Raw genomic sequence first — 26853 nt, 5'->3', positions numbered from 1 at the left:
TGTAGACCAGGCTGACCTCAAACTCAGAAATCCACCTGCCTCTGCCTCCCAAGTGCTGGGATTAAAGGCATGCGCCACCACACCCGGCTACAATTCTTCTTTCAAATTGATGTAGGTGGAAATGGGAAGGGAAGCCTTAGCCCCTGAATTCGAGAGGATTAGGCTTACCTGAGTCTGTAGAAAGGCCATGTTTGGTTGGTTGTTTGTTTGTTTGTTTGTTTGTTTGTTTTTAAAGTTCTGTTTTATTATTTATTTTATGCATATGAGTACACCACCATTGCTGTCTTTAGACACATCAGAAGAGAGCATCAGATCCCATTACAAATGGTTGTGAGCCACCATGTGGTTGCTGGGAATTGAACTCAGGACCTCTGGAAGAGCAGTTGGTGCTCTTAACCACTGAGCCATCTCTCCAGCCCAAGATCAGGTTCTTGATGAAAATATTAGAATCGTTTGTTCTTGGTGCTACTAGAACTTTGCATTGCCCAGGTAAAGACCTGTGTGTGTGCAATGGTCCACTCCCTAAGAACCTTGAGCTAAATAAAGTTCTCAGCAGTAAAGATCTTTGAGATGAATTTTTACTTCTATAACCCTAAAACCCCTGTTTTTCTTCCAGTTTTGAAACAGTATTTCTGCCAATTAGCAGAAATTTATTTCACCTAAGTAAACCTGATATTTGAAGCTCTAGATTTCTACAAGGAAGTATTAAACGAAACATCTTACGGTTTTTTTCATTAAAGACTATGGTTTTGTGTGGAGAGTTTTTGTTATGTGCTATATGCTTTATGCATATGTGTATGGGGATGCATATGTTTGGAAGCCAGAAGTCTTTTCAGTTAGGCTGAGTGCCCATTGAGCTTCTGGGATCTGTCTCCACTACTGGCGATTACAGTACCCAGTTTTTGCATAGTTGTGGGGTATTTAGACTCAGGTCCTCTTGCTTCCATAGCAAGTGCCCTTAACCACTGAGCCATCTCTCCAGCTATACTACTTCTAAAAGTTTGATTACATTTGTCTGCCTCTGAGTCCAGATGATCTTTTAGGAGCCTAAAAACACAACATATTCTGAAAACCTATAAAAACTGTCAGATGCATCTTGCTTGCTCAACCATGATCCAAGTGTGCAGCTCTTGATATAGGTGGAGACTTGGGATATTGCTGAGAGTAAATCTTAAAAAAATGAGTTGCTCAGGGCTGCTGCTGCTGAATCATTTGGGGAATAATCTTCCTGTTTAAAACTTTACACATAGACAGAAGTAAATAGTATATGCTGTGCCCACTGAGCATGACTGAACTTGAGCTATATTTGCCCTCATGCCAACTTATAACCCTGCCCCTTTCCCACCTCTCACTTTTATTTTGAAGCAATCTAGACATCATAAATACTTCAAATTTTAAATTTAAAATACAAAAAGGTTTTCAGGGCTAGAGAGATTGCTCAATGTGTGAGTTCTTGCTGCTCTTCAGAGGGCCTGAGCTTGGACCCCAGTACTCATTTCAGTCTGCTCACGGCTGCCTAGTTCTCTAGCCCCAGGGGCTCCAGTATCCTCTTCTGATCTCTTTGGAGATGGACACACAAGAACAAATCTAGAAAAACAACAAGAAAACCTAGGCTGTCTCTGATTTGGGAATCCCCTTTTCATCTGTGAGGTTTGAGGGTGGGGCTCTGCAGATTGCATTTATTACTGTCTGAGTATCTAAAAAATCACTGTTCTCTCTTTCAGTCAAAGACACCAGCTTTGGTATTTGAATATATCAATAATACAGATTTTAAGGTGTGTATGCTTCTTTCTGGCATGGGGTTATTGGGGGTAGGAGGGAGTGGCTTGGGTACCATTTAAACTCCAAATCAAAGCACTCATGGATCTTGTTGGTGAGTCACACGACAACTTGGATCCTGAATAGTGCAGACCTTGGTTGGAGTTCTTGAACTTGGAGGAGTTATTCATTGCCCTTTGACTTGCTTCCTCGTGGAGTTAGCTGTGGAGTTGTCTGTGTAACATGCCTCACCTGTAACACGCTTGTTCTATACAGCACAGTTTTAGCAGGTGCTAACTTTGGTTTTCATGACATCTGCCATTGCTGAAAGGAAAGATAGTGGAAAGAGCTTCTGTGTAAAGAATCACTGAACTGAAGCTACTAAATATGATCTTATACACTACAGCAGTTGACAGCAATAACCTAACCTACTGAGAGGTCAGAGAACCTTATCCTGGGATATATATTAGAGAGAGGCAGACAGACAGACAGACAGACAGACAGACAGACAGACAGAGTCAGAGCCTTATTTTTGATCAGGATATACTACTTGAAACTGAGGGGTTGGGTGGTTGGTTAGTTGGTTGGTTGGTTTTGTATCCCTGAGTCTGTATATCCCAGACCATCCTAGAACTTGCTCTGTTGACCAATTTAACTCAGAGATCCTCCTTCCTCAGCCTCCAGAGTACTGAGATGTACTCAGTGTGCCACTGTGCTTAGCTGACTGAAGCATTCTTTTTTTTGAAGCATTCTTTTAAAGGAATGTTTTAAATATTGAATGATTTTTGAGAGACACTATCCCAGGCTTGCCTGGAATTCATCATAGCCTTTCTGCTTCAGTTTCCTAAGCACTAGGGTTATAAAAGTAAGCAGCCATGAGCAGCTTTAAACTTGGTTCATGGATTTGTTTATTGTATTTATTCATGGAGCATAAAAATAGAACCTACTCATGAGGGTTCTGGTGTTGCAACATACAAAAGGAAAACCTTTTTAGAACACAGTTTGAAAACAATATAAAAACAAAATAGTGATGTTGATTTCCAAGGGTCTGAGAGGACTTGTGGGTGATTACAACTCTCTGGCAAGGAATCAGACACTTGTGAATTGTTGGGAGATGCTAGAGATAAAGCCATCTTGTCAGATGTTGGTGTACAGCATTTATGTTGCAGGTGAAATGAAAGATCCTTATTTGCACATGTAATTTTCTTAGCTAATCTCTCTAAGGGTATCTAATGAAAACTAAAAGGATACATTGACTTAAAAATGAAGTAAATTTTATATCTTTTTTGTATGTAACAAATGTTTTATTAAAACATTTATAAAGGAGTTATCCTTTACAGGTAAAATCAGTGACCAGCATTTTGTGTTTCTCAGAGGTGTTATGTGCCAGGTTCTGTGGGGAGTTAACAAATTCTAATGTCTGGGAAGCCTGTCTCTCTGGGATCTGAAGGAAGTGTTCTGAAGACATGGATAGACTTCTAAAGAATATCCTTTTGAAGGATGTGCTTTTAAAGAAATCATGGGAATCAGTCATTTTTGAAGGTTGCATATTTGAGAACATCTTTTCTCCTCCTCACTCATGTCTTCACTATAATTTTGTGTTGAATTCCTGATCTCTTCTGTTTTGAAGAGTGTCGGCACTGGTGCCGTTCCGTTCCTGTTTGATCTAAAGATTTCTCTTTCCTTTTTCTGGAAGTGTTTAGGAATTTCTCTTCATTCCCAGTCTTGTGAATGTTTGAATATGTGCCTTCCTGTGGGCGCCTTTCATCCTTTGTTCTGGGTTCTTGCTGAGCCTTTTCCATCTGAAAGCTCATGGCTTTCCATATTTTCAGTGTTCTTTGATTTCTCCCCCCCCCCTTTCTTGTTCTCACTGTCTAGAATATAATTCAAATGTTAGACTTTGTATTTTAGAAGTCCGTTTCAGTCTCTGAATTTTTAAAAATAGTCTTCTGTTCTCTTACACTTTATGTAATATCTGTTTCCTCATAGAGATGGTTGCATCTTCTCCCCATGCCATTTTTCTTCACAATTTCGTTGTCTCTGATAGTTGCTGCTGCTGTTTTGGAGTAATGCTCTGAAAGGCAGTCACCTCGTGCCTTGGGGATACCTTGGCTATTGGGTCTTATTGGTCTCCAGTTGAGTGTGTTAGGGTCTCATGGAGATTTCAGTGATGTTAGTGTGCTAGCTCACAGCTGCTGCCTTCAGCTTGCTGTTTGCTCTCTTTCAGACATAGCTGGGTCTGTCCACTTCTGGACCTTTCTGTGCTTCTTAGTTTGAGCTGTGTGAGCTTCTCACTGTTTGTCTGAACGTCCAGCTTTTTAAGTCTATAGAGTCCATGACCGTGCTGACTTCAAACTGTTGTTTTACTCCCAGTTCTGGAGTCTATCCCTTCCAGGCCTGTATGTAACTGCAGAGGACCTTCAGGTGAAGCACAGGGATAGGAGTCCCCTTTGAACACTGAGCCATGCTATTTTGGTCAGCCTAAAAGAACACTAAATATCAGGTAGCATGTGTGTTTGGAAGAATGAATGATAGCTCTTAGATGGTTTGTCTTCTAGGTAGGATGACAGGTCACCAATTGGCAATCTGTTCGTCTTTATATACTTAAGAAAGATTTTTTGTCTTGTGTGTATCTTAATGGAAAGGTTTGGTTTTCCTTTTCATCATTTCCCTTTTACTGTGAAGTATAGTAACTGGCTTTAAAGTACCACACAGAAGAGTGTTTGTCCTGGCTGATGTCAGGTTGAAGCATTTGTGCCTTGGCTTAGGGAGTTGCTCAGTGATGGGTGTTCACTTAGCACTTACTTCCCTAGCATGCACAGGGCCCTGGGTTCCATCACTGGCACTACACGATAACACAAAAGCAACAATGCAGTGTACACAACTTGTTTAGTGATTTTTATTGGACCATTGGTAATCACTTTGGTCGGTAAGTTTCCTTTCATTATGGAAATGTTTCATTTTGATATCTAGGTTATATTGCATCGGTAAAGTTAGTTTGAGTAGTTTTTCCTCACTACTGCCTCTAAACTCGTACACACGGTGTATAAATCTAGGCAGCTCTCTTCCTGACTTCTTGTTAATGTTAGATGACAAGTTTTATATTCAAAATGCAAATTTTGAACTTGTGGGCTATGTATAGGTTTTCTCCTAGGCTTTCTGCACAGGGGTCACTCTCAGCCATGGCCCAGGTGGGCTAGCTAGTGTTTCCATGTCTTCCTAGTCCATCTTTTTGCTGAGTCATCTTGTAGATAGTTGGACATTCTCTTACTTGGCTTTTGAATGTGCTGTTACTAGAACCTGAGCATTTACCTGTGTAGTCACAGAATCCAAGATATTGATTTTCACTGTACTCCATCTACTATCATAACTATTGTCAGTGACTCTGTCCCCATAATGTCTTTCAGAGCTGTATGTTTTCAGAGCATATGGTTCAAGATCAACGGGGCATTTCAGAAAATCTTTGTTGACTCCTAATTTGATTGTACTTGTGTCCAGAGAATATAATCTCTTCAGGTTGTGCATCTCTAGTCTAAAAAATCTCAAATGTGGAGTGCTTCTCAGTACATCACCCCACAAAGTAGAAAATGAGAGCCATATCATGAAAGTTTTTAACGTTTTTTAAAAACTATTTAAAATCTTGAATAAACTGATGTGGTCGTACATGCCATTAATCTTAACCACTTGGGAAGTAGAGACAGGTAGATCTCTGTGTTTGATGCCATCCAGGACTACATAGTAAGGCCCTGTCTCAAATGAAAAGGTATGAACTTAGCTTTGTGGTCTGTGGCTATGAAACACAAATGGATTTGGCCAGATGTTGTGGCTGGGGCCTCTAATCCCAGCATTCAAAAGGCAGAAAGAAGCCAAAGGGAGTTTGGGGTTAAGGTGGGCTACATGAAATCCTGCTTAAAAATAAAATAAAATAAAAAAGTATCCCCAAAACAAAGCCATGAATGAATTTTATGTTTAGACTTGGGTCTAAGAACCAAGATATTTCACTATGCTGATGCAAAGATTCTAAACACTGAAAATTACCTGACAGGAGAAACATTTTGGGTCCCAAGTACCTCAGATACCCAGCCCGTGTAGTGCTGGCTCTTTGGAACCTGTTGGTGTTCACTAAATCTAGTGTAGGCAATGTTTTAACCGTGACGGTTAGTTCTCTGTGACCATAATCACTTTTCCCTGGTGTTTGATTTCATGGTAGAGGTACTAGTTGGGTTAGTTCCTCCTATAGAACCTCCAGCTGTTTCCTCTATGTGAAAGTTAGCCCTCAAATGGCAGAGTCATCTCTAAGAGTTAAGAGTGAACACTTAACAGCATACTCCTCAACTTGAAAGTTCTTAAGAGTTGGATATGGTGGCACACACCTATAATCCCAGTGCTTGGGAGACTGAGATAGAAGAATTCTAAGTTCAAGACCAACCTGGGCTACATAGCAAATTCTAGCTCACCTTGAGCTGCATAGGAAGATCGTGTCTCAGAACAAGTCTAAAGGAAAAGATGTCCATTTTCTGCGTGTTAAGTAAGAATGTTGTAAGGGGTGGAGAGATGGTTAAATGGTTAAGAGCACTGTCTGCTCTTCCAGAGGTCCTGAGTTCAATTCCCAGCAATTACAAGGTAGCTCACAACCATCTGCATTCATGCGTAGGAGTGAGGCCCAGTGTAGCCATTCCTTGGGTGTCTGTGATTTTTTTATAGGAAACCTCAGGCTTGGTTATCAAATTGCAGTGTCTTCCATTCTCTTGTTCAGATGTAGGGTTTATTTTTAAAGCCCAAGATATATTCAACCAGGCTGTAGTAGAACTGATTTCAGGGAAACATGAGTGTGGGTGAGGCTTTGCAGCCAAACTGGAATGGGAAAGAGGTTTGTTCCTTACTACTTCCACTTTATTACATTTAGTGTGTATTTATGTGTCATAATGTGTGTGGACTGGCCATTGTCCATATGGGTGCTAGGGAATCACACACTTGATAAGTCTCTTATGCAAATGTGCAAACTGTTTACTTCCTGCCTGCATTCTGCAGTTGCTTGGTTAATAATCTCCACATAGCTGGGGGGAAAGTGGGGTTCTTACAAAGTTTTTCTTTCTAATTTCCCATGGACTCTGTTGGGCCTTGGAAGGTAGGATCTGTTTTGTTCCACTAACTGGCAAGCATTATAAAAGCAATTGTGGGGAATTAGACCTGTTATATGTCTTGCCGTATGAGGACTTGGCTTGAGGGTTTGGTAGAGAAAATGGGTGTAGGTTACAGCTGTGCAATGGAGCCATGACATATTATATTTAGGAAAGTGGGGAGAGTTCAGAGATCCTGAATCGCCATGGTAGTGCCCACCATCAGCCGAGGGCACCTGTTTCCCTCATGTGCATAGCCAGGCACTCAGGCAACATGAACATGGCTCTAGCAGGAGACAGGTTTATGTTCACAACAGTGAGGGTTTACTTCTAGAACTCCAGGTTGCTGCCAGTACCTGGTGCTAATTCTAGGGCCACTGAGGATCTCACTGTGCTGTGAACGCCTTAGAACAGTGGTTCTGAGCCATGTGTGGCAACCCATTTGCGCATTGCATATCAGATTTACTTTACAACAGCAGCATAAGTAGTTAGGGAGTAGCAACACAGTAATTTTATGGTTGGGGTTATCATGACACAAGGAACTGTATTAAAGGGCTGCAGCGCTAGCCAGGAAGGTTGAGAACACTGCCTCAGAGGGAGATCATGGCATGGCCTAAGACTCAGAGAAGGGAGACTCCTGATTCTCTCTAGAAAGCTCAGAGGATGGTTTGGAAGAGAAGCACTGGAAAGGGACGATGGAGGGCAAATACATGTTGGTGTCTTCAGAGAGGGTGGTTCTTGGAGCCCCAGTGGGGATTGTAGCAACAACTATTAAAGGAAGCCAGGTTGCTCTGGAGAGGCCTTAATTAGAAGCCCAGGTGGTTACTTGGTCCAGATGGAGCTTAAACTTCTCCGACCAAGAACTCCTGGGGGAAAAAGGAGGTCACAATAAGTGGTGGCTAGCCATTCAGGGCTTTGTAATGAAATAAATCCAAGCACTGCTGTGTAGGGAATGTCTTTCATATCCAGTAAAATTGGTACTGGTTTGAATATTCAGAAATACTTTGTTGACAGCCCAAGGACATTTTTTTATGCCATAGGCCCTTTATACTATGATTGATATAGATAGTACATGATATGAGAAGAAAAGCCTTTTATAGATTAAAGGTTCAAATAAAATAGCCCATTGGTTTTCTGAAAATAAAAATCCTAGCACTCTGAGAGTTTGTGAATTTGGTCTTTTCTCTTTTCTGGGCTATTTATTGACTCATGGTTCAGTTTAGCACAGCCTGTACAATTGATCTGTCTCACCCAAGTTGGTATCTAAAGCTTGGACCTGTACATCCCGTTGGAAGTTGTGACCAAGTAGTAGATAAGAAGCCTGCTTTTAAGCACAAGGCTGGGAAGACAGAGCCCCCTTGGGTTTGGTCATTAGGAAGCTGAAAGTCCCTGGCAGAAATGGTGAGTGAGTATGCTTGAGTACAGCTCAGCTCTCAAGGGCCACCCAGGGGTGAGCCCCTAGCCACACAGCAGCTTGTGGGCCTGTGCCAGCAGCTGTCTGAGGCCAAGAGAGCTGCACATTCCTACTAAGTTACTCTTTTTGCTAAAGGCCAAAGGGGTTGGGGGTGCCCTCTTCTTCTACACCTGTGCTTAGAAAATACTTTTTATTAGTTTCATTGAAATTTTTGCTAATAAGCAGTTTTATTTTCCTCTTTATAGAATCACAGTGTCTATCCATTACAAAGTGGATATGCACTCCTTGGAATATGTTGTTTGAGTCTTTCTTCTAAGAGTAAAAGTTTAAAGCCATTCCAACAACTTTATTTGTAGAAAGTACTACCTAGATTGACAGGAAAGGAGACTTACTTGGAATTGATTATTAGAGGTGGGCTTGGGTACTTTAATGATCCTGGTACTCTTCTCTAAAAAATTGAAATTTATTTCAAACGCCCATGAGATGGATCTCTGAATGATCAATAATGAAAGGTTCCATGAGTGCGTTACCTTGTGGTCATGTTTGACACTGCAGTCTTTTTATTTTTTAAATGCCCTATTTTATAAATCTTTTTTTAAAAAATCAAATATTGCCTGTGATCTTTTTTTTTTTTTTCCCCCCCAACCTGGAATTGTTTGGAGAACATAGCATAGATTTTTGGAAAGTCTCTTACCATCTCCAAAATTCTCACTTTTCTTGTTTCTTTTACGAAATGTTTTATTCCCCTAACACTACTCCGAATTCCCTGGAGTAGTTCTCCACGTGTGCTGTGTAGGGGCTGGGCTCAGCTTGCTGTGCAGTAGAATATGTGCACAGCTCAACAACAGACCTCACAGCAGTGTGGCCGTGGTTATTGAAATTGAAGTGTTTCCTGTCCCAGAACTCCTTCCTTTCCCCATCTCTATTGAAGGTAGAAATGTTGGACTCCTTATCTTTGCTATTCCAGGTCAGGCACTGAACTCCTGGGTGTCCATAATGTAAGCGCAAAATTTGCAGGGGAAGGCCAGTGTTTAGAATATCAGAACACAGTCAGACTACATTAACTTTCTGCTTTCTGAAATCTGTTTCAGCAACTCTACCAGATCCTGACTGACTTTGATATCCGGTTTTATATGTATGAACTACTTAAAGTAAGTGGCGTTTGCTGATTGTGGTCCCCCCTCAGGCTTGGATTTTTGAGAGGATGTTAAAAAATACAGAGAATTCAAGCAGAATATTTCTTAATAGAGAACTTAGTGAGACTTAAGTTCTGATGAGAATCCTGTTGTGAGACCTCACAGATTTTCAATCAAACTTGGAAATTTGGCCAAATAAGGAGTGCAGGGCCGTTATACAAAGTTCACAACCCCTCATGTATGGCTCTTATTGGCAGTTGGAGTTTTTTTTCTTTGCCAGGTAATTAATCCTAGTTTTCTCTATGACAAGTGACTTTTTTAAAAAAAAGTCTTTAAGTCTGAGGTCCTTTTCAATTGCTTATAATTTGTTCAATTTGCTTATAATAAGTCCTTTTCAATTGCTTATAATTGTAATCAATTATAATTTGATGAGATGGCCTGGTAACTTTTTTTTTTTTTTTTTAAGAGTCAGGTCTGCCTGACTGAGACGAGATAGTCTGGGTTGGGCTCATTCATGTGCCTGTGTGATGTGGGCTGGGGTTGCTGGAATAGTTGAAGTCCTGTCTTCCAAGTAACAATAAGAATGGGAACCTCAGCGTGCAGCCTGCCAAGGTCAGCCCTGTAGTTTGGCCCTCAACGTCAATATGTTTGTTGAATTAGTTGGTATAAAATGTTAGTTGGTTGGGTTTTTGGGGGGGGTCGGGATGCGGTTAGTGTTTTCGTTTTTTTTAAAGGCAGGGTTTCTCTCCTGGAACTCCCTCTGTAGACCAGGTTCCAGGGGATCCTCAAACTCAGAGATCTGCTTGCCTCCACTTCCCGAGTACTTGGGAACAAAGCCAATTGCCACCACCTGGCAGTTACTATTTCTTTCTTGATGGGAAAGTCATGAAGAGGGATATACATAATTGGCAGACATTTGCAGCCATCTTTTAAGTTTTTCAAACTGTCTTTTAACATCCCTTTTTTGTATGAAAACATCTGCATCTCACCTGCACTGGCTAGTTTGAGCAAGTGAGAAGTGATGGGTGAACCTTCTAAGTGACTTACAAATACCAAGTACTAAAAAAATCGAAGCATTATCAATCAACAGACACATGTTTTTATTTGTCTTGATGAACACTGCAGTAAAGCACTGTGAACCAGTCACGTATAGCTTTGGGGTAATGGATCACTAAGAACTTAACACTGTGTACCTCCCCCAGAAGTGCATCATAAATACAAAATTGGCCAACATGGTGGCACATAACTTTAATCCCAGCACTTGTGAGGTGGAGGTAGGCGAATCTCTTGAGTTCAATGCTTGTGAACCTCAATTAAGAAAATTGCCAAGATGGGGTTTGTGTGGAAACTGAAAAACATTGCTCAAGCAAAATACCAGGTTGAAGCAAGGTTGGACTTGGGGTGTGGAAGTTTGCAGATCTGGCTTCCTGAAATGAATGTTTTCCTTAGAATTGTTCTTGAGTGATCTGCCTGTTACTAGAGCCAGAATGCTGGGCTTAGAATTCGCTAGTGTCTGTTGAGCTTTGTTAGGAAGGATAGACTGCTTGAACTGGCCTTCCTTTCCTGTGGAAGTGTGCAGTGGGAAGAGGTTTGCCATGCTGTGAACATCAAGCTGTGCCTTTGCTAGAGGTCTTCCCAGAAATCCCCATGTGTGCACTATGAGAACCACTGTCCTCTTCTCACAGGAGCTCATTTAAGTCACTTTCAAGTCTTGGAGTTTTTAGTTAGCACGAGCTCCATGAAGACAAACCTAGCACATCAGTGCTCAATGCTGGCGCCCACACTGCTGTCCAGTGATGGCAGTGAGCTATCTCTTTCTGCTAATGAGGCAAAATCCCAATGTTTAGGAGCAGAAGCTGTAGCAGATATTAAAACTGAATTACCCCTCAAGGAATATACAGGCATGTTAGGAACCCACGGTATGTCTGGCCACTATACCCTGCCAAGAACTAATCGCTGCTTTTTTTTTTTTTTTTTTTTTTTTTGGCTTAGTCCTTGGTTCCATCCTATATTTTTTATATCCCAGGTATTGTCAGAATTAGATCTTTGACAGAGACTAGATAAAATGAAAAAAAAAAATCAACATTTTCTTTTAGAAAATAGGAAATATTTAACCTTACTGAAAATGTAGAAGAAGCAATCAACATTTTCTTTTAGAAAATAGGAAATATTTAACCTTGCTGAAAATGTAGAAGAAGCCGGGCGGTGGTGGCGCACGCCTTTAATCCCAGCACTCGGGAGGCAGAGGCAGGCCTGGTCGAGGTTTGAGTTCGAGGCCAGCCTGGTCTACAAAGTGAGTTCCAGGACAGCCAGAGCTACACAGAAAAACCCTGTCTCGAAAAACCAAAGAGAGAGGGAGAAGGAAGGAAGGAAGGAAGGAAGGAAGGAAGGAAGGAAGGAAGGAAGGAAGGAAGGAAGGAAATGTAGAAAAACCTGAGGGTGAAGGCTGTGGGTGACTGCTCAGTGACTGCCTCTGCCCGCCAGGCTTTCTGTGATCAGATTCAGATTTAGGGTGTGTTGTGTGCCCTCACGGATCCTAGTTTCATAAGACAACTGCAGAGATGGATTTGGGTGAGAACTATAAAATTCTGGGTAAACAAATACCAGTTGAAAGAAGGCACCAAGAGCTCATTGCAATCTTGCTACATCTATTGTAAAGCAAAACAAAAATTGGAACTAGAACATAGGTAAAGTAAATCAGTCTTAAGTCTCCATGGTGCTCCATTGTAAATCCTCCAGTCAGATGTCCTTGAGTCTGTGGTAGCTCTTTAAATTAAGCAAAGCTAAGAGTTCTGTTATCTGTAGGACTCTGGTCATATACCAGGTGCTTAGTGGCCTTGCATAGCTGGTGACAAGCTGTAACTATAGATTGTTTGCTGCAGAAACGGTAGCGTAATTACAGATGTCCAGAAAGTGATCCTGGGCTCCTTCCTTTCAGTATTTCTTTCTTCAGAGATTATGTCACCTTGTCCCCAGGTTCTGTATTGCCCATTCTCCAAATTCATACTAAAAGCGTCAACTTTGTTGTTGTTGCTGTAGATGAGGGGAGCATCAGGCTGATGCTCCCCTGTGGCACAGAGCTGCCTGGGACGGCGTCCTTTTCAGTCTGTTGCTGTTTCCCAGCCACGAGGTGCTTGTTATCAGACTGACTTTTGGTTATACCTAAAAGGAAAAGGGCATATTAATACAAATTTAAAGATAAAAGATTTAAATAAGTATTTCTTTAAAGGCAGCATATAGACTGACCAATAAAGAGGTGACAAATTTGTTTCAGCACTAACAAGGAAATACAAGCCAGAAACACATTAAGATATTACTTTAACCCACCTGAATAGCTGTTATTTTAAAAAGGGTGTGACAGGTATTAGCCAGTGTGTAAAAAACTGGAACAATCCTGTGTTAGACTTGAGAAAACAGGCAGTTCCTTAGAAAATGTAAAGTTCTTATACAGCAAGGAACTTCTCCTAAAAATCTACCCAAGATAAATAGATGCATATTCCCCCCAAAAGTCTTCCACGTGGTTATTCAATGCAGCATGTTCTCAACAGCCAAAAGTAGAAACAACCCCAGTGCAACAAACTAGTAAGTTCATACAATTACTCAATCTCAAAAACACAAAGAAAGGAGGAGGCAAAGGACCATGCCGTTAGGAATGTCTAGCCAAAAGAGTCTCCAGATCACAGAGCAGATCCAGCAGTGGCTTGAAGTCACTCGCTGTGGGAATTTGGTCCTGAGAGTTGTAAAATTTAGCAATGGTTACAGGGTTTTCTACTTACTAAAGATCACAGGCTTTCAACGCATAAAAGCCTCTTATATTGATTCTATTACAGAAAATAATTTTCTCTCAGAATTATAATGTTGGTTTTTAAAAGCTAAGTGGCTCAGATTTTATATTTAAGTAAAATGTAAATGCTTCTAATTCTAGAAAACTCACGCTTATGTCTGCCTTGTTAGAAGATGTATTAGGATGTCATTCTTCAGGTCCCACATGCTGGGTCTCATTCCCTCCTTATAAAGCAACCTTCAGCATGACCATTGAGAGCCCCCTTTCTACTGACTGCCAGCTGTAGTGTCCACAGAAAGCTTTTTTTTTTTCTCTCTTAAAGGCAGTAAGCTGTCCTTTTTGAGACTATTCAAGTTAAAGTGTCACAACTAATAAGAATGTGTTTGCATTGGGGGCGATAAAGGGTTTGCTTACTTTTCTCTGTGCTTTCTTACCTACTAGGCTCTGGATTACTGCCACAGCAAGGGAATCATGCACAGGGATGTGAAACCTCACAATGTCATGATAGATCACCAACAAAAAAAGGTACCAATCCAGCCAGGCAGCACCAAACCTTTGCTGAAGGCTTAGGGAAGATCTAAACATTGTCAAATAGCATTGTGGTATCAGTAGACACGATGCTGTCTGTGCTGTCTGTAGACCATGCTGATTCCTTTTGTAGACTGCATTACTGTGACTTCTCTAGTCTCCTGTATTATTAGTTTCTACCAGGAAAGTACATGGTAACCATGACTATAGTCTTTTGTTTTATTTTAGTTCTAGTGTTGAAAGAGCTTTAGGAAGAAACTACAACAGTGGTTTCTACATCACTTCTTCATGGTCATTCCAGTCCAACTAGCCCTAAGAAGTACACTTGGGGCCCTCCATCTCTGGCTGTCACAGCCAGTGTTAGCTTAATAACCAGTTAGAACAGTGTGCAGTGCTTCTGCCTGGAGGGAGCCATACATGTCCTTCAGTGTTGCCTGGAGCTCGTGTTAACATCCATGAGTGATGGGGGAATGTGTTCCATATGTACGTAGCATGGAGACAGAAACAAGGTTGAGCTCTGATGATCTGGAGAGAATAAAAGACCAGGGTAACTTAAAGGGAAAAACTTGGAAACATTCCAAGTGCTCCAGAAATGATCTCATCTGCAGTTCTTAAAGTGTAGTCTTTCATGGGTACACTCCCACTCTGTGTGATCAAGTACCTGTTATAGATAAGTGCTGTGGCCTCGCCACAGGCATGGGCATGTCCAAGGGCATCTTTCATGGTCTGTTTTGTCTTGTCTTTCTTACAGCTCCGACTGATTGATTGGGGTCTGGCAGAGTTCTATCATCCTGCTCAGGAGTACAATGTTCGAGTGGCCTCGAGGTACTTCAAGGGACCGGAGCTCCTTGTGGACTATCAGGTGAACGTGTCAGTGAAGCTGCTCTGCGTTAATTTTATATTTTCTTAGGGATTTTCCTGGTTTGCTATGTAGTCGATGGATTCATACAAAACCCAGTTGTTATTCTACTCTATAAAGCTTTTTCTCAGCTACATTAAATTTTTTTTCATTATGTATGTATAAGCTTACTTGTACCACAGCCCACCTGTGAGGGTTAGAAGACAGCTTGCAGGAGGGGTTTGTTCTCTCCACCATGTTGGTTCTTGGCATAAGGATTAGGTTGTTGGGGTTGGCAGCCTTGGATACTTAGTCTACCAGCTGAGCCTCTTGCTGCCCTTTTTTTTTTTTTTTAAAGGGAAGAGTGACTTTTAGTTATAACTGCAGAAAGGCTAAGAATGGAGCTTGCCTGATAAGTATAAGACCCTAGAGCCTTAGAAATACAGGCCAATCTTCAGGAGTCAGATGAGTACTAGAAATTCCATCAGTACAAAGGGCTTCTAGCCATCCTTGACTGATCAACCGTCCTTACTGCCTTCAGATGTATGATTACAGCTTGGACATGTGGAGCTTGGGCTGCATGTTAGCGAGCATGATATTCCGAAAGGAGCCATTCTTCCACGGGCAGGACAACTATGACCAGGTGAGCAGATTATGTTATAAATGCTAGAGATAAAACATTTGAGCCAAGAATGTCACTCACTATATATGGGCTACCAAGCAAGCTGGTGAGTTGTTCAGAATTGTGTCTGTGGTAGGAAATCCTAAAGCATGCAGACATTTGCTGTCTATGCTGAACCTTCAAGATGGGTCTAAGAAATAAGGTATCTCTTTGTTGCAATGAATCTCCAACCCCAATATGTCCGAGCAAAAACCACACAACTCAGTTACAGTATTTACAAGCTGCACACCTATATTGGGCAGATTTACCACTACACTACTCTGTCGCCCATCTATGAGATCCCTTGTTACTTGCGGCTTCTCCAGGCCACATGGTACTGCTCCATCTTCCACCTCCTCTTCCTCTGTCTTTCTTTCCTCTTTCCTCTCTTCCTCCTCTCTAAAACCTCCAGCCCCACCTTTCCCTTCCACTGCCCAGTCACAGGCTCTAGCCTTTATTTGACCTGTTAAAATGAAGAGAAAGTTCCCATGAAATCACCTGAGTACATGATCCACTCCTCACTCGGGCAGCCCCTCCTGAGGACGCAGAGTGAACATCAGAATACAAACAGCACCAGGGCAACCCACAGTGTTCCCCCGCTTTGTACAATTAAAAGGCTCTCCCCCTTTTTTTCCTCAGATATAAATTGAGCACAACTATTATGCAATTTAGAAAGTATAAAATATATTTAACACCCAGTCTGTCATATTGTCAATTTAGATAAAACACTCTACTATCTATCCTAACTTCAAAAGCTTACAATTTTATATCTGAATTATATTCTGGTTTTAGCTTGTATTACCATCTGAAAATCATCCTCTCAAATCTGTATCATCTCTCTTAAACAGTTTGAGTGCTATGAAACTATAATTAGTCTTCAACTCCATCAGAAATCCAAAAATGACTTAAATATTACCTGAAAATATAGGAAGCACACGACATAGCTTCCAAAATTTAAGCATTTTGTAGAGACAGCTGACTACCTGGACAGTCCTTAATTCCTCAAAATGTTAGAGCTTCAGTCTCCAACATTTATACCTTAACTATTCTTAGTCATTTCTATTTGAGTAAATTAAAAACACTTTATTATAATTAAATCAAAATATAATATAATGAGCCTTCTGGCCCAGGATCATCTGACAGACTTTTGTAAAGCAGAATTTTGAAGGACTGCTTACCCTGTCTTGCTTGGCAGAGTTATCGGTCAACTATTTCACATAGTATGGCCTTTTCCTGGACAGTATTTTTGTAGAGGAATTGAGGCAATTTTTGCCTAGTGGGAATCTCTCCACGACTGGAAGCAATTCCTTTGATATTTAATTTTTTTCTTTGAACCAAGAAAGGGGTGTAGTCAGGAACAGACTAGATTCGAGTCAAATGATCTTTAATAATGAAATGGCCTTAAATGTTGTATTAAGAAGTCCACAGAAGACTATCTGTCGGGGGCTGGAGAGATGGCTCAGTGGTTAAGAGCACTGACTGCACTTCCAAAGGTCCTGAGTTCTAATCCCAGCAGCCACATGGTAGCTCACAACCATCCATAACAAAATCTGACTCCTTCTTCTTGAGTGTCTTTTAAGACAGCTACAGTGTGCTTACATATAATAAATAAATCTTTTTTTTAAAAAGACTATTTAAAGCATATCTGAACTGTTATACCTTAACTATTCTTAGTCATTTCTATTTGAATAAATTAAAAACACTTTATTATAATTAAATCAGGATATAATATAATCTAGCCCTTGACTTGTGTTACTTAATCATCCTAAACACTGTTTTTACTCTTTTAAAGTTAGATAAAAAGATTTATTTACTTATTTATTATATCTAAGTACACTGTAGTTGTCTTCAGACACACCAGAAGAGGCCGTCAGATCTCATTATGGATGGCTATAGGGCACCATGTGGTTGCCAGGATTTGAGCTCAGGACCTTTGAAGAAGGAGTCAGTGTTCTTACCCGCTGAGCCATCTCTCCAGCCCCTAAACAGTGTTCTCTAAGACTCATGGGAAGCTCTGTGCTTGGTGGTTTGGTCAGTTTGTTTTGTGTTTCAGCTTGTTCGAATTGCCAAGGTTCTGGGGACAGATGAACTATATGGTTATCTGAAGAAGTACCACATAGACCTAGATCCACACTTCAATGATATCCTGGGACAGTAAGTAAAAAAGAGAAGGAGGTCGGGATGGGGAGGGAGGAAGGGTGCACCTTGCTGTGATTCAGAAGTTGGAAGGTTAGACAAAATCCAGTTTCTTTCCCTTTTCTAACACCAATAGTGATGTTGGTTGGTTGGTTGGTTGGTTGGCTGGCTGGTTGGTTGGTTGGTTGGTTGGTTAGCTGGTTGGTTGGTTGGTTGGTTGGTTAGCTGGCTGGCTGAAGCAAGGTCTCACTTGCTATGTAGACCAGAGCTGGTCTTCAACTCACAGAGATCTACCTGCTTTAGCCTCCTAAATGCTAAGACTCCTACTTATCAATAGAAAATGGAAAATAAGCCATGAGTGGACATGGATATCTCTAATCACAACACCAGGGAGGCTGAGGCAGGAGGATCATTGAGTTTGAATCCATCCTGGCAATCATGAGATCCCATGGAAGCAGAAAGACAAAATCATAATGTTACAGGGGGGAAATGTTTATTTGGTTAAAGCATGTACTTAATATTTAACATTCTGGTTTATCTGTAAGCATGTTTTATCTGTGTGCATGTATTTGTACCATGTATGTATTTGTGTCTGCAGAGCTAGAATAGGAGTCCTTTGAAACTGGAGTTAGAGATGGTTAAGAGCCACCATGTGGTTGTCAGAAATTGAACTCAGAAGCTCTGGAAGAGCAATCTGTGCGCTTAAAACCACAGAGCCATTCTCCCCAGCCCTAAATATACCTAATTTGGATGAAAAATCCTGGAAAACTATGTCTTTAAATAAGAAATGTATAGCTTATTTTCTGAAGTAAGTTTTACAATAATTATTAAGGCATACTGAATTTTCAGGTATAGTGTAGATTTGTATGGTTTAGAGATTTATTTGTTTGTTCATTTGTTTGACATGGTCTTACTGCTAGCCCTCAACCTGAGTGCTAGGATTATAGATGTACAGCACCATGCCCAGCTTCAGTCTTCAGTGCAGTATGCTAAAAGGAAATATTTGGATGGTGGTCTTCACACATTGTCATATGAAACCATTCTAAAGCCAACTCTCTTAAATCTACCTAAGTATCATTGCTTAGTCACTACCAGGCTGTACTTACTCAGAGTTGAAAAGACTGGGCCATAAGAGCGATCCAGGAAGATTGAACCGACCCTCACTCAGATGTAGGCGTGTTAAACAGACTGTGTTTGTCCAGTGATTGAGCCGTTTTGTGTCCACACACCACGGGTGACCTGGGTGTGACAGGTTGTGAAGGTGCTGCAATATGAGGTGGGAACCAGTGAGAGTGAGCCTCAGCTGCTTCACAGTGCACCGTTCTAAAGGGTCGTTGATGTTGGGTCAGCAGAGAATTTTTGTAGAAGAGAATTTTTCATGTTGTTTAGTCTCAGAATAGTAATGTCACTGTTTTCCTTAGACATTCACGGAAGCGCTGGGAAAACTTTATCCATAGTGAGAACAGACACCTTGTCAGCCCCGAGGCCCTAGATCTTCTTGACAAGCTCCTGCGGTATGACCATCAACAGAGATTGACCGCCAAAGAGGCCATGGAGCACCCATATTTCTGTGAGTTTTTTGTTTTTCTTTTAAAGTGTTATTTATTTACTTTATATCCGTATATAAGCGTACACTGTAACTGTCTTCAGACACACCAGAAGAGGGTGTCAGATCTGGGAATTGAGCTTAGGACCTCTGGAAGAACAGTCAGTGCTCTTAACCATTGTGAGTTATTAACCACTCTCCAGCCCTGTGAGGTTTTTTGGTTTGGTTTGGTTTGGTTTGGTTTTGGGTTTGTTTTTTTTTTTTTTGGTTTGTTTTTTTTGTTTTGTTTTGTTTTGTTTTGTTTTGTTTTTCAAGACAGGGTTTCTCTGTGTAGCCCTAGCTGTCCTGGAACTCACTCTGTAGACCAGGCTGGCCTTGAACTCAGAAATCCGCCTGCCTCTGCCTCCCGCGTGCTGGGACTAAAGGCGTGCGCCACCACGGCTGGCCAGCCCTGTGAGACAAAATTGTCACTTTATTTTCAAGGTCATTCAGAACACTAAATGTCTGGCATCAAATTTTATTTATTCTAGATCACTGGGGCTACTTTCTAAATGATTTTTCTTAGTTCCCAAAGGTGTTTGCTTATTCCCTAGTAGTAGTGCCTCTGAGGCCAGGCTGTCTACCCACTCTCATAACCCTGATCTTATAGACTGAAGGTCTCTAAGATTAAAATGGGTATAAAAACCTAGTCAGCGATTTTTTTTTCTCATTTAAAAAAGTAGTTAGTGCACTCTTATGTGTTTCTAAAGGAAGCAATGTGTGAATAAGAGGGCTCTGAGGCGAGGGAGCAGGCAGTGTGACAGCTGGACTCTGCCCTCTGACATCTCCCACTGCTTATGGTTTGAGTGTAGATCTCCCCATTGAAACTTCACATACACTACACCATGTGCTTGAAGAGGTGGCTTAGTCTAGTCCTGGGTGAGGCTGGAAGGGATGATGCTGGGTAGTGACTCTCACTCAGTTCACTCTGAATCAAGGTGAACTCTGGCCTGTAAGGTTTGGGTGTATTGTCTGACCCTGTGTGCTCTTTTCCTTTTTACCTCTGGAGTTTAATATTAACTAATATGAAGAATATATTGCTATGGTTTCAAACTTAGAGAAGCTTAAGGTGACAAAAAGTGTAAAGAACTATTCTTTTAGCTTTCTGTGCCTTAGACAGGTGACATTCAGTTGTGTGCACAGAGAATTCTAGGATAGCTAGCCAGGCTACACACAGAAACCCTGACTCAAAAATAAATAAATAAAACAAATGCTGGGCAGCGGTGGCACACACCTTTAATCCTAGCACTTGGGAGGCAGAGGCAGGTGGATTTCTGAGTTCGAGGCCAGCCTGGTCTACGGAGTGAGTTCCAGGACAACTAGGGCTACACAGAGAAACCCTGTCTCAAAACAAACCAAACCAAATAAATAGAAAGCAATATTAGTGTAAACAAATGGATGTGCATATGCATAAGGATTGCATATTTGAAGCTATCTAAGGTGTTGGTGTTCTGTCTGGACTCCACCCCCACAGTTACCTGGCATCAGCAAGGTAGGCCTGGCCCACTATAAAAGGGGCTGTGTGCCCCCCTTAAGGTATACAGTGAGATTCTGTCTCAGAAATGATAACGAAAACAACCTGATGAATGTTTCACATAAGTCATTATTTGGTTATTATCCAAATAAACTATGTATCTCGCTGCTCCTTAAAGTCAATAGACTGGCTCTTTTATTCATCTTTTCATAACACTTATCATTGTATGTGCTTTAAAGAATTTAGGGGCTGAGTATGATGTTGGTACTCGAAGAAGAAACTGGAATAAATGTGAACAGTTGTAAGTTAGGGTTTCTGTGCTTTTCAGCAGTTGGATCTATATTCTAAGGACGTAGAAGAATCACCTAGAAAAAGTTTCCCAGTGGGCATGAAGCCATCCTGGCTGAGCAGGAGGATCAGGGTGAAGAAGAGGGAAGAGTTTGGGGCTAGTTTGAGTTCCTTGTAAAACTTCATCCCCAAATCCAGTGTTCAGTAGGAGTTGAGGCAGTGACTTAGTCATAAATTGATTGCCTATCATGTGTGAAACTATGGGTTCTACACCCTGCTTTGAGGGAGAAAAAATAAGGAATTATTTCCTGATCCTGCCTTGATGCCTGGTTTTTGTGTGACCTGAGTCCCACATAAACGTGCATGTAGAAGAAGAAAGGCAGACTGGCCTCAGTGCTGGTGCTGATGTGGGGAACCTGTGCTTTCTTGCAGACCCGGTGGTGAAGGAGCAGTCCCAGCCTTGTGCTGAGAACACCGTGCTTTCCAGTGGTCTCACCGCAGCACGATGAAGCCTGGGGAATCGACGGTAATGCGGCACTGATGCTTGCCAATAAAACCAACCAAACAAACAAAAACTTGAAGGAAACTACAGTGTGATAAAAAGAAATTCTAATCATTCCTTCTAAAGGCAAAGAAGAGTAAAGACCTAAAGTCTGTCCAAAGCAAGAAACTCCCCAGTACTAGTCTGCAGGGAGCTGCTCTGTGCAGTGTGGCCGAGCGCATAGTTCAGGATCTGAGGGGACTCTCCCTTTGGAATGCATGGGAGATGAGAAGCTCGGAGTTGTTGTACACGTACCTGCGTTTAACAGGATACCACTGTTGAATTAATCCGTTCGTTCAACAAGCTCTGAATATCTGACTTCCTATCTATTCCATTGTGGTCTGATTTTCTGTGAGAATTCAGGCTCAAGTTTTAGCAAAAGTCAGCAGTCTATTCTGACACACCAGCCTCATTTACAAAAAAAAAAAAAAAAGGATTAAAACAGTGACAGTATTTTTTTTAAGCTCTTTTACAAATTCATGTGTTATGTATTTTTTTATGACATGAGCTCTCCAGGAAATGTACCTCATTCCTGCAGTTTGCTTCTAAGTGTATTCATTAGGAAGCAAACCGCTGTTGCTCTCGCCACGTCCTCTTTGGTGTCAGAAGATGGCACTGTAAATCTTGATATGCCAAGAACAGGTCCCAGGCTCCTTAGATGTTCCATGCTGTGTGCATGACTTGGGGCTCACCTTCATTGATTTGCCTAACTATTGAATCTTGTTGCCTTTTTTTTTTTCCTCTCTCTCTCTCTTTTTAGCTTTTTTTCCCCCTGGCCTTGTAAGAACCTCACAGTTTCTCAGCACATCTTTGTGAGGGCGCTACTTCAATGCTCCACTTTAAAACAAAGACTATTTTTTATTTTTGTTCACTACCATAGCTATAGCTGGAAAGTTAGTCTTCAGGCAGGTCAAAGAGGAAGGAAAACGTTCTATTAGGATTTATTCAGGAAAGACCTCACTGATGTAAAAAGGCCTACCACCATCTTCCCTCCCCTAACCCTGTGACAAACAGGTCTGGCTGCAGTCAGGATGGTGGGCAGATGCAGCTCTGATAGGTCATACGTGAATGTGAGCGCAAAGACATCTCTTGCATGCGGCTGCTGGCTGTGGGTAAGGCTGTCCTTGGAACTCCTGCAGCTGGCTGGAAAGGGATAGCCATGGCTTACGGGAGGAAGTGGGGCTCCTGGAGCAAGTGTCAAAGCTTTACAGATCCACTGTGCTAACCTTCACGTTAGCAGAAGCTAAATTTTGTGTTTTGGTTTTGGTTTTTAATAGGGCTGATTTGATTTGTGGGATTGGTCACTGACATGGTTTGCCAGCTGGTCCCCTCTCCTTGGCTGCAGCCACGCCTCAGCACTGGGGACCTAACATGCTTGAAATATCCACCACATCACACTTAGGGTTTCTTCAGAAACTATTTAATAATGCCACACATTTTTATAAGGTTAGATTGTTTGTTCGAAACATCTGTTTACATTCCAAATTCCAATAAATTTGTATTGGTATTGGTAGCAGGTCCATTTCTAAATGCAGATTCTATTTTGTTGTTTGGTCTGTGGGAACTTAAAAGGCAAATGTAACTCTTGATAGTACGGAGTTGAGTTTATAGATGAAAATAAGATCTTGGGCCAGTGGCATGGCAGGTATAGATGTTTGCTGCCAAGACTGATGGCCTGAGTTCAGCCCCAGACCCATGTGGCAGGGGGAGAACCTACTCCGTGAGTTGTCTTCTTCCCACACCTGTGCTGTGGCATGTAAACACATACACAATAAATAAAGTTTTTAAAATCTTTAAGATCTTTATAAAGCAGGACATACATTCAGTTAAGGTTTTTATAGAGCTGCTGCCTCCTCACATTGCGCCCTGTGTTTCCATGTATATATTTGTTCTTCCTGAGAGGTGGAAACATAACATGGCTGAGACATGACCAGTGTTAACACATCAAGTATTGGGGATTACCATGGGTGTTCTCATGGCTGTCACGGGCAGCCTGGATCCTTGGTGGTCAGGGGATGACCCAAGCTCCTCTTCCCTCCCACTCTAAGTTGTTCAAGAGCTTGTTGGAGGGTCTCAATTGAGCAGTAATCCCACCTCTTTGCCCTGGGTCCTCCAGAGACAGTCCAAATATCTGGGGAAAGAGTTGGCCATATTCACACACACACACACACACACACAAAACCACTCCCCCCCAGCCCCCTGGAGAATGCTCTGGGGAGAGGCCCTTGAGTGACAGCTGGGGGGGCGGGGCATGCAGCAGTGACTGCACTTTACCCCTCTCCTGCCTTGGGCTTGAGATGCTCCCTCTGGGTTTGTACTTGATCTTAGGCTGGCCTTTCCCAAATTGCAGTGTCTAGTGGCCCTTTCCTAACTGTCTCAAATCTCCCTTGGTATATATGTATACCCGGTACAGCTTGGTCCAGCCTCCTGGAGATTTTCCCGGGGTTTTAAAGAGTATGAGTAGTATGAGTAGGAGTGAGACTAGTAAATTTACCCACCCAGTATCCTTTTTATATTCTTTTTAAGCTCATCTCGTAATTCTCGTTTGTTTCATTACCTTATTAGAGGTCAAAAGTGCCTATGACAAGGACTTAATTATTTCCTAATGAAAAGCAAAAAAACAAACAAAACCCACAAAGACCTGTGGGGAACAGGGTAGTGTTGCACTGTCATCTCAGGTATGCCTGTGTTGAAGAGTGCACCTGGTGTGATAAGAAGCCGCCCCAGGCCCGAGTTCCTATCAGTTTCTCTCCTTGGTATCCACAGGGAGTGTGACCACAAGGTTGCCTGGACTAAAAGCCATGCTGAGAATGAGAAGTGTGTTGGTGACAGTTTGTCCTTTTCAGGTGCCAGTCAGCTGACCTGCTCCTGTCCTTGTAGGTGGCTGGGTAGAAGGCAGGCCTGGTGGACCTTACCCTAATGTCCATGCTTCGGGCACATGGGTTCCCTGGTTGAAAGGGAGAAGGTACTCTCAGTCCAACTACTGAGAGAAAGGAGCTAGGAGTCCCTGAAGCTTAGAGAAGGTGGCTGGCTGTTGGGAGCAGGTGAAAAGATCCGGTAAGGACAGTGTTGTAAAGGTGGGCCTTAAGAGCTCATACTTCTAAGGATGAAACTAGGGGACACTAAGTTCCTGTTGCAAATGCCTGGAGAGGACACTGCCCCTGCCTTGGGTCCAGTGGCCCTTGAAAGGTAGTTGCCAAGGGCCTCAGGGAAACAATCTAGGTCTCCAGGAGCATGCTAATGTGTCAGCAGAGCTACTTGGGGGACAGGAAGGATAGAAAGAGTTTATATGTGCATTGAGATAAATGTAGGAACCAGTTAACTTTATGTTAACACCAGTTAAGATTCCCAGACACCACAGGGAAGGGAGTTTCTAGATAAGAGCTGGGAAGAGGTGGTTGCAGAATGCCAGCCCTTCTGAAAGCAAAAGCAAGCAGGTCTCTTGAGCACACAAGAACCTGAATTTGTCAGGGAGCTTAATAAATTAAACTGAAGTGTGTTCTGTCTTTAAAAAATAAGCCCCACTGGGCGAATGACGGGGAAGGGAGGTGGCCAAGAGTGCTTGCTTTTGCGATGGCGGTCTTGGTTGTAGAACCTGGCAAGGATGGATTATACAGCAGACGCATACTTTGTGTCAACCAATGTGCTACAAATGTGACACTTGACCCTGAACTGCATGTATTGGGGATTTTTAAAAGAAAAACTTTGAATCAATAAATTAACAGTTTTTTCCACTTGGTGGCTCTTCTTGATGTAAATGGTGAATTGGGGACAGAATCTTGTTATCCAGTGGCAAGTTTGGATAATCTTCAAGAACCAAGGAGCCTTCTGTTTGCAGGGGAAAAAACACTGCCTGTGTTGTGGTCTTTTTCCAAAGAAACGCTACAAACCCAGTTCCTCTGTGTAGCCCTGGATGACTGATGTGGTGCCGTGTCAAATCCCATTTCCCTAAATAAAGTTTCTGTTGACAATTCCTGGCCTTCCCAACTAGGAGACAAACCGTTGCTTCGGACCTTAACTTGCATTCAGGGAATGGGGTGGGCCATAAACTTGGTGCTTCAACTTGGCTGAAGCTGTCACTTTGGTGTGGAGATTTCCTTAGGAGTGAGACCAGTGGCACCCCTTGACCCCTGCTTCTGAAAACTGTCTGCTTCTGTCACGTGACTTTAACCTTGGGACCCAGGCTCGGGCATTTGTAAAAGTCCCTCTCCACCGCTACTTACAGCACACATGTGAGTGTGGGCCACTGTCATTTGGCTGATGACATGGGTCTTACATGCATGTAGGTTTTCCCTAACAGATCCCCCGTGATTAGACCCTTGGACAACAGCTGAAGAGCTCTGAGGCAATGTCATTCCTTCACGGGCCCAGAGTGTCTGGGCCAGCTTACCCGATGCCAGGTGCTTTCCACACTGAGCTCTCTGAAATCCAGTCCCAGGCCTCAGCCACCTGCTTTACCATGATGGGTATGGAGGAGGCCTTGCCAGACAGCTTAGTTTGCAGAGGTGGGTTGGAAATTTGAAGCCTACTTGCTGCCCCACAATGATAGTGGGTTTGGCCTTTTTCCCTGAGTAATACCAAGTCATCTGATTACTAAACTCAAGATGTCCTCAGTAAATGGGTCAGATCTGAGAAAGCATGGGGCTGGCCCTGTTGTCTGGCTTGCAGGATGGTCACAAGGCATCTGCATAAGCCCCTACATTTGAAGGACAGGGCAGAATAGATGGTGACGTGACCAGAGTTCCTCTCAGAAGGCCAGGCCTCTGTTGGGGTCAAAAAGCAGGAAGAGGATACTTGAAGGCCTGGGCTCATGCCTATCTAGTGTCCCCTCTAGTGTGGAGAAGACAGGTTTGCCTGTGTCCTGTCCCAGGTGGCCTGCCTCAGATTAATTAATGCCCTCTTTCCCCTCCTCCCATCTCTCCCCAGGTCTGTTGCGGTTCCTCCCACTTTTCCATAAGCAGAACAAGAACCAAATCAAAACGTCTTAACGCGTGTAGCGAGATCACGTCCCGAGAGCAGACACAAAATGGTGGCAGGCTTGGCGAACAGGAACTAGACCACCCGAAGGGCAGCCCACCACCGTAAATCAGACCTCACTTCCGAATGTAAAAGGTTCACATGCCTTTGGCTTCCTGTTGACTTCCTCCCGACCCAGAAAGCATGGGAAATGTGAAGGGTATGCAAAAATGGTTGTTGGTTACTGTTGCTCCCCGTGCCCTTGACCCATCCCATGGTCGCCTGTCGCTCCAGCAAACCCCAAGGACTAGCTGACCACAGACTCCACAGATGGGATGGGAGCAGTGTATGGCATGATGGGCAGTTACATATTATTTTAAAAGTATATATATTATTGAATAAAATGTTTTAAAAGAAGTGGATGGAGCGTATTTAGTGTACAAGGGGCCATTGACCGAGACCTGTGGACAGAGAGGACTGAGTCACCAGTGCACTGTGCTAAGCTCTAACTAGAGGGAAGCAGGGCCAGGGTGGCATTGTCAGGCAGTGGAGTGAACAGCCTGGCTCACTGCATAGGCTAGGAGAGCAGGGCCATGTCTTGACTGAGGTCCCCTTCAGTTGTCCACCCTTACCT

General features: G+C 42.5%; 1 protein-coding gene across 1 annotated transcript in view; it reads left to right on the top strand.

Annotated features, from left to right (window-relative positions):
* Positions 1 to 26636, top strand: part of Csnk2a2 (casein kinase 2 alpha 2) — a 40344-nt gene extending 13708 nt beyond the window's left edge. Inside the window, exons 4-12 of the mRNA XM_021169952.1 lie at positions 1725 to 1775; positions 9384 to 9443; positions 13654 to 13737; positions 14492 to 14602; positions 15120 to 15221; positions 17293 to 17393; positions 18797 to 18945; positions 21155 to 21248; positions 26190 to 26636. Of these exons, the coding sequence (XP_021025611.1) occupies positions 1725 to 1775; positions 9384 to 9443; positions 13654 to 13737; positions 14492 to 14602; positions 15120 to 15221; positions 17293 to 17393; positions 18797 to 18945; positions 21155 to 21231 (735 nt within the window). The 3' untranslated portion in view covers positions 21232 to 21248; positions 26190 to 26636. The remainder of the gene's footprint in view (positions 1 to 1724; positions 1776 to 9383; positions 9444 to 13653; positions 13738 to 14491; positions 14603 to 15119; positions 15222 to 17292; positions 17394 to 18796; positions 18946 to 21154; positions 21249 to 26189) is intronic.
* The last annotated feature ends 217 nt before the right edge of the window (positions 26637 to 26853 follow it).

Source organism: Mus caroli, chromosome 8 (genome assembly GCF_900094665.2).
Source record: "Mus caroli chromosome 8, CAROLI_EIJ_v1.1, whole genome shotgun sequence".
Taxonomy (NCBI): domain Eukaryota; kingdom Metazoa; phylum Chordata; class Mammalia; order Rodentia; family Muridae; genus Mus; species Mus caroli.
This window is presented reverse-complemented; position numbering and strand designations above follow the sequence as displayed.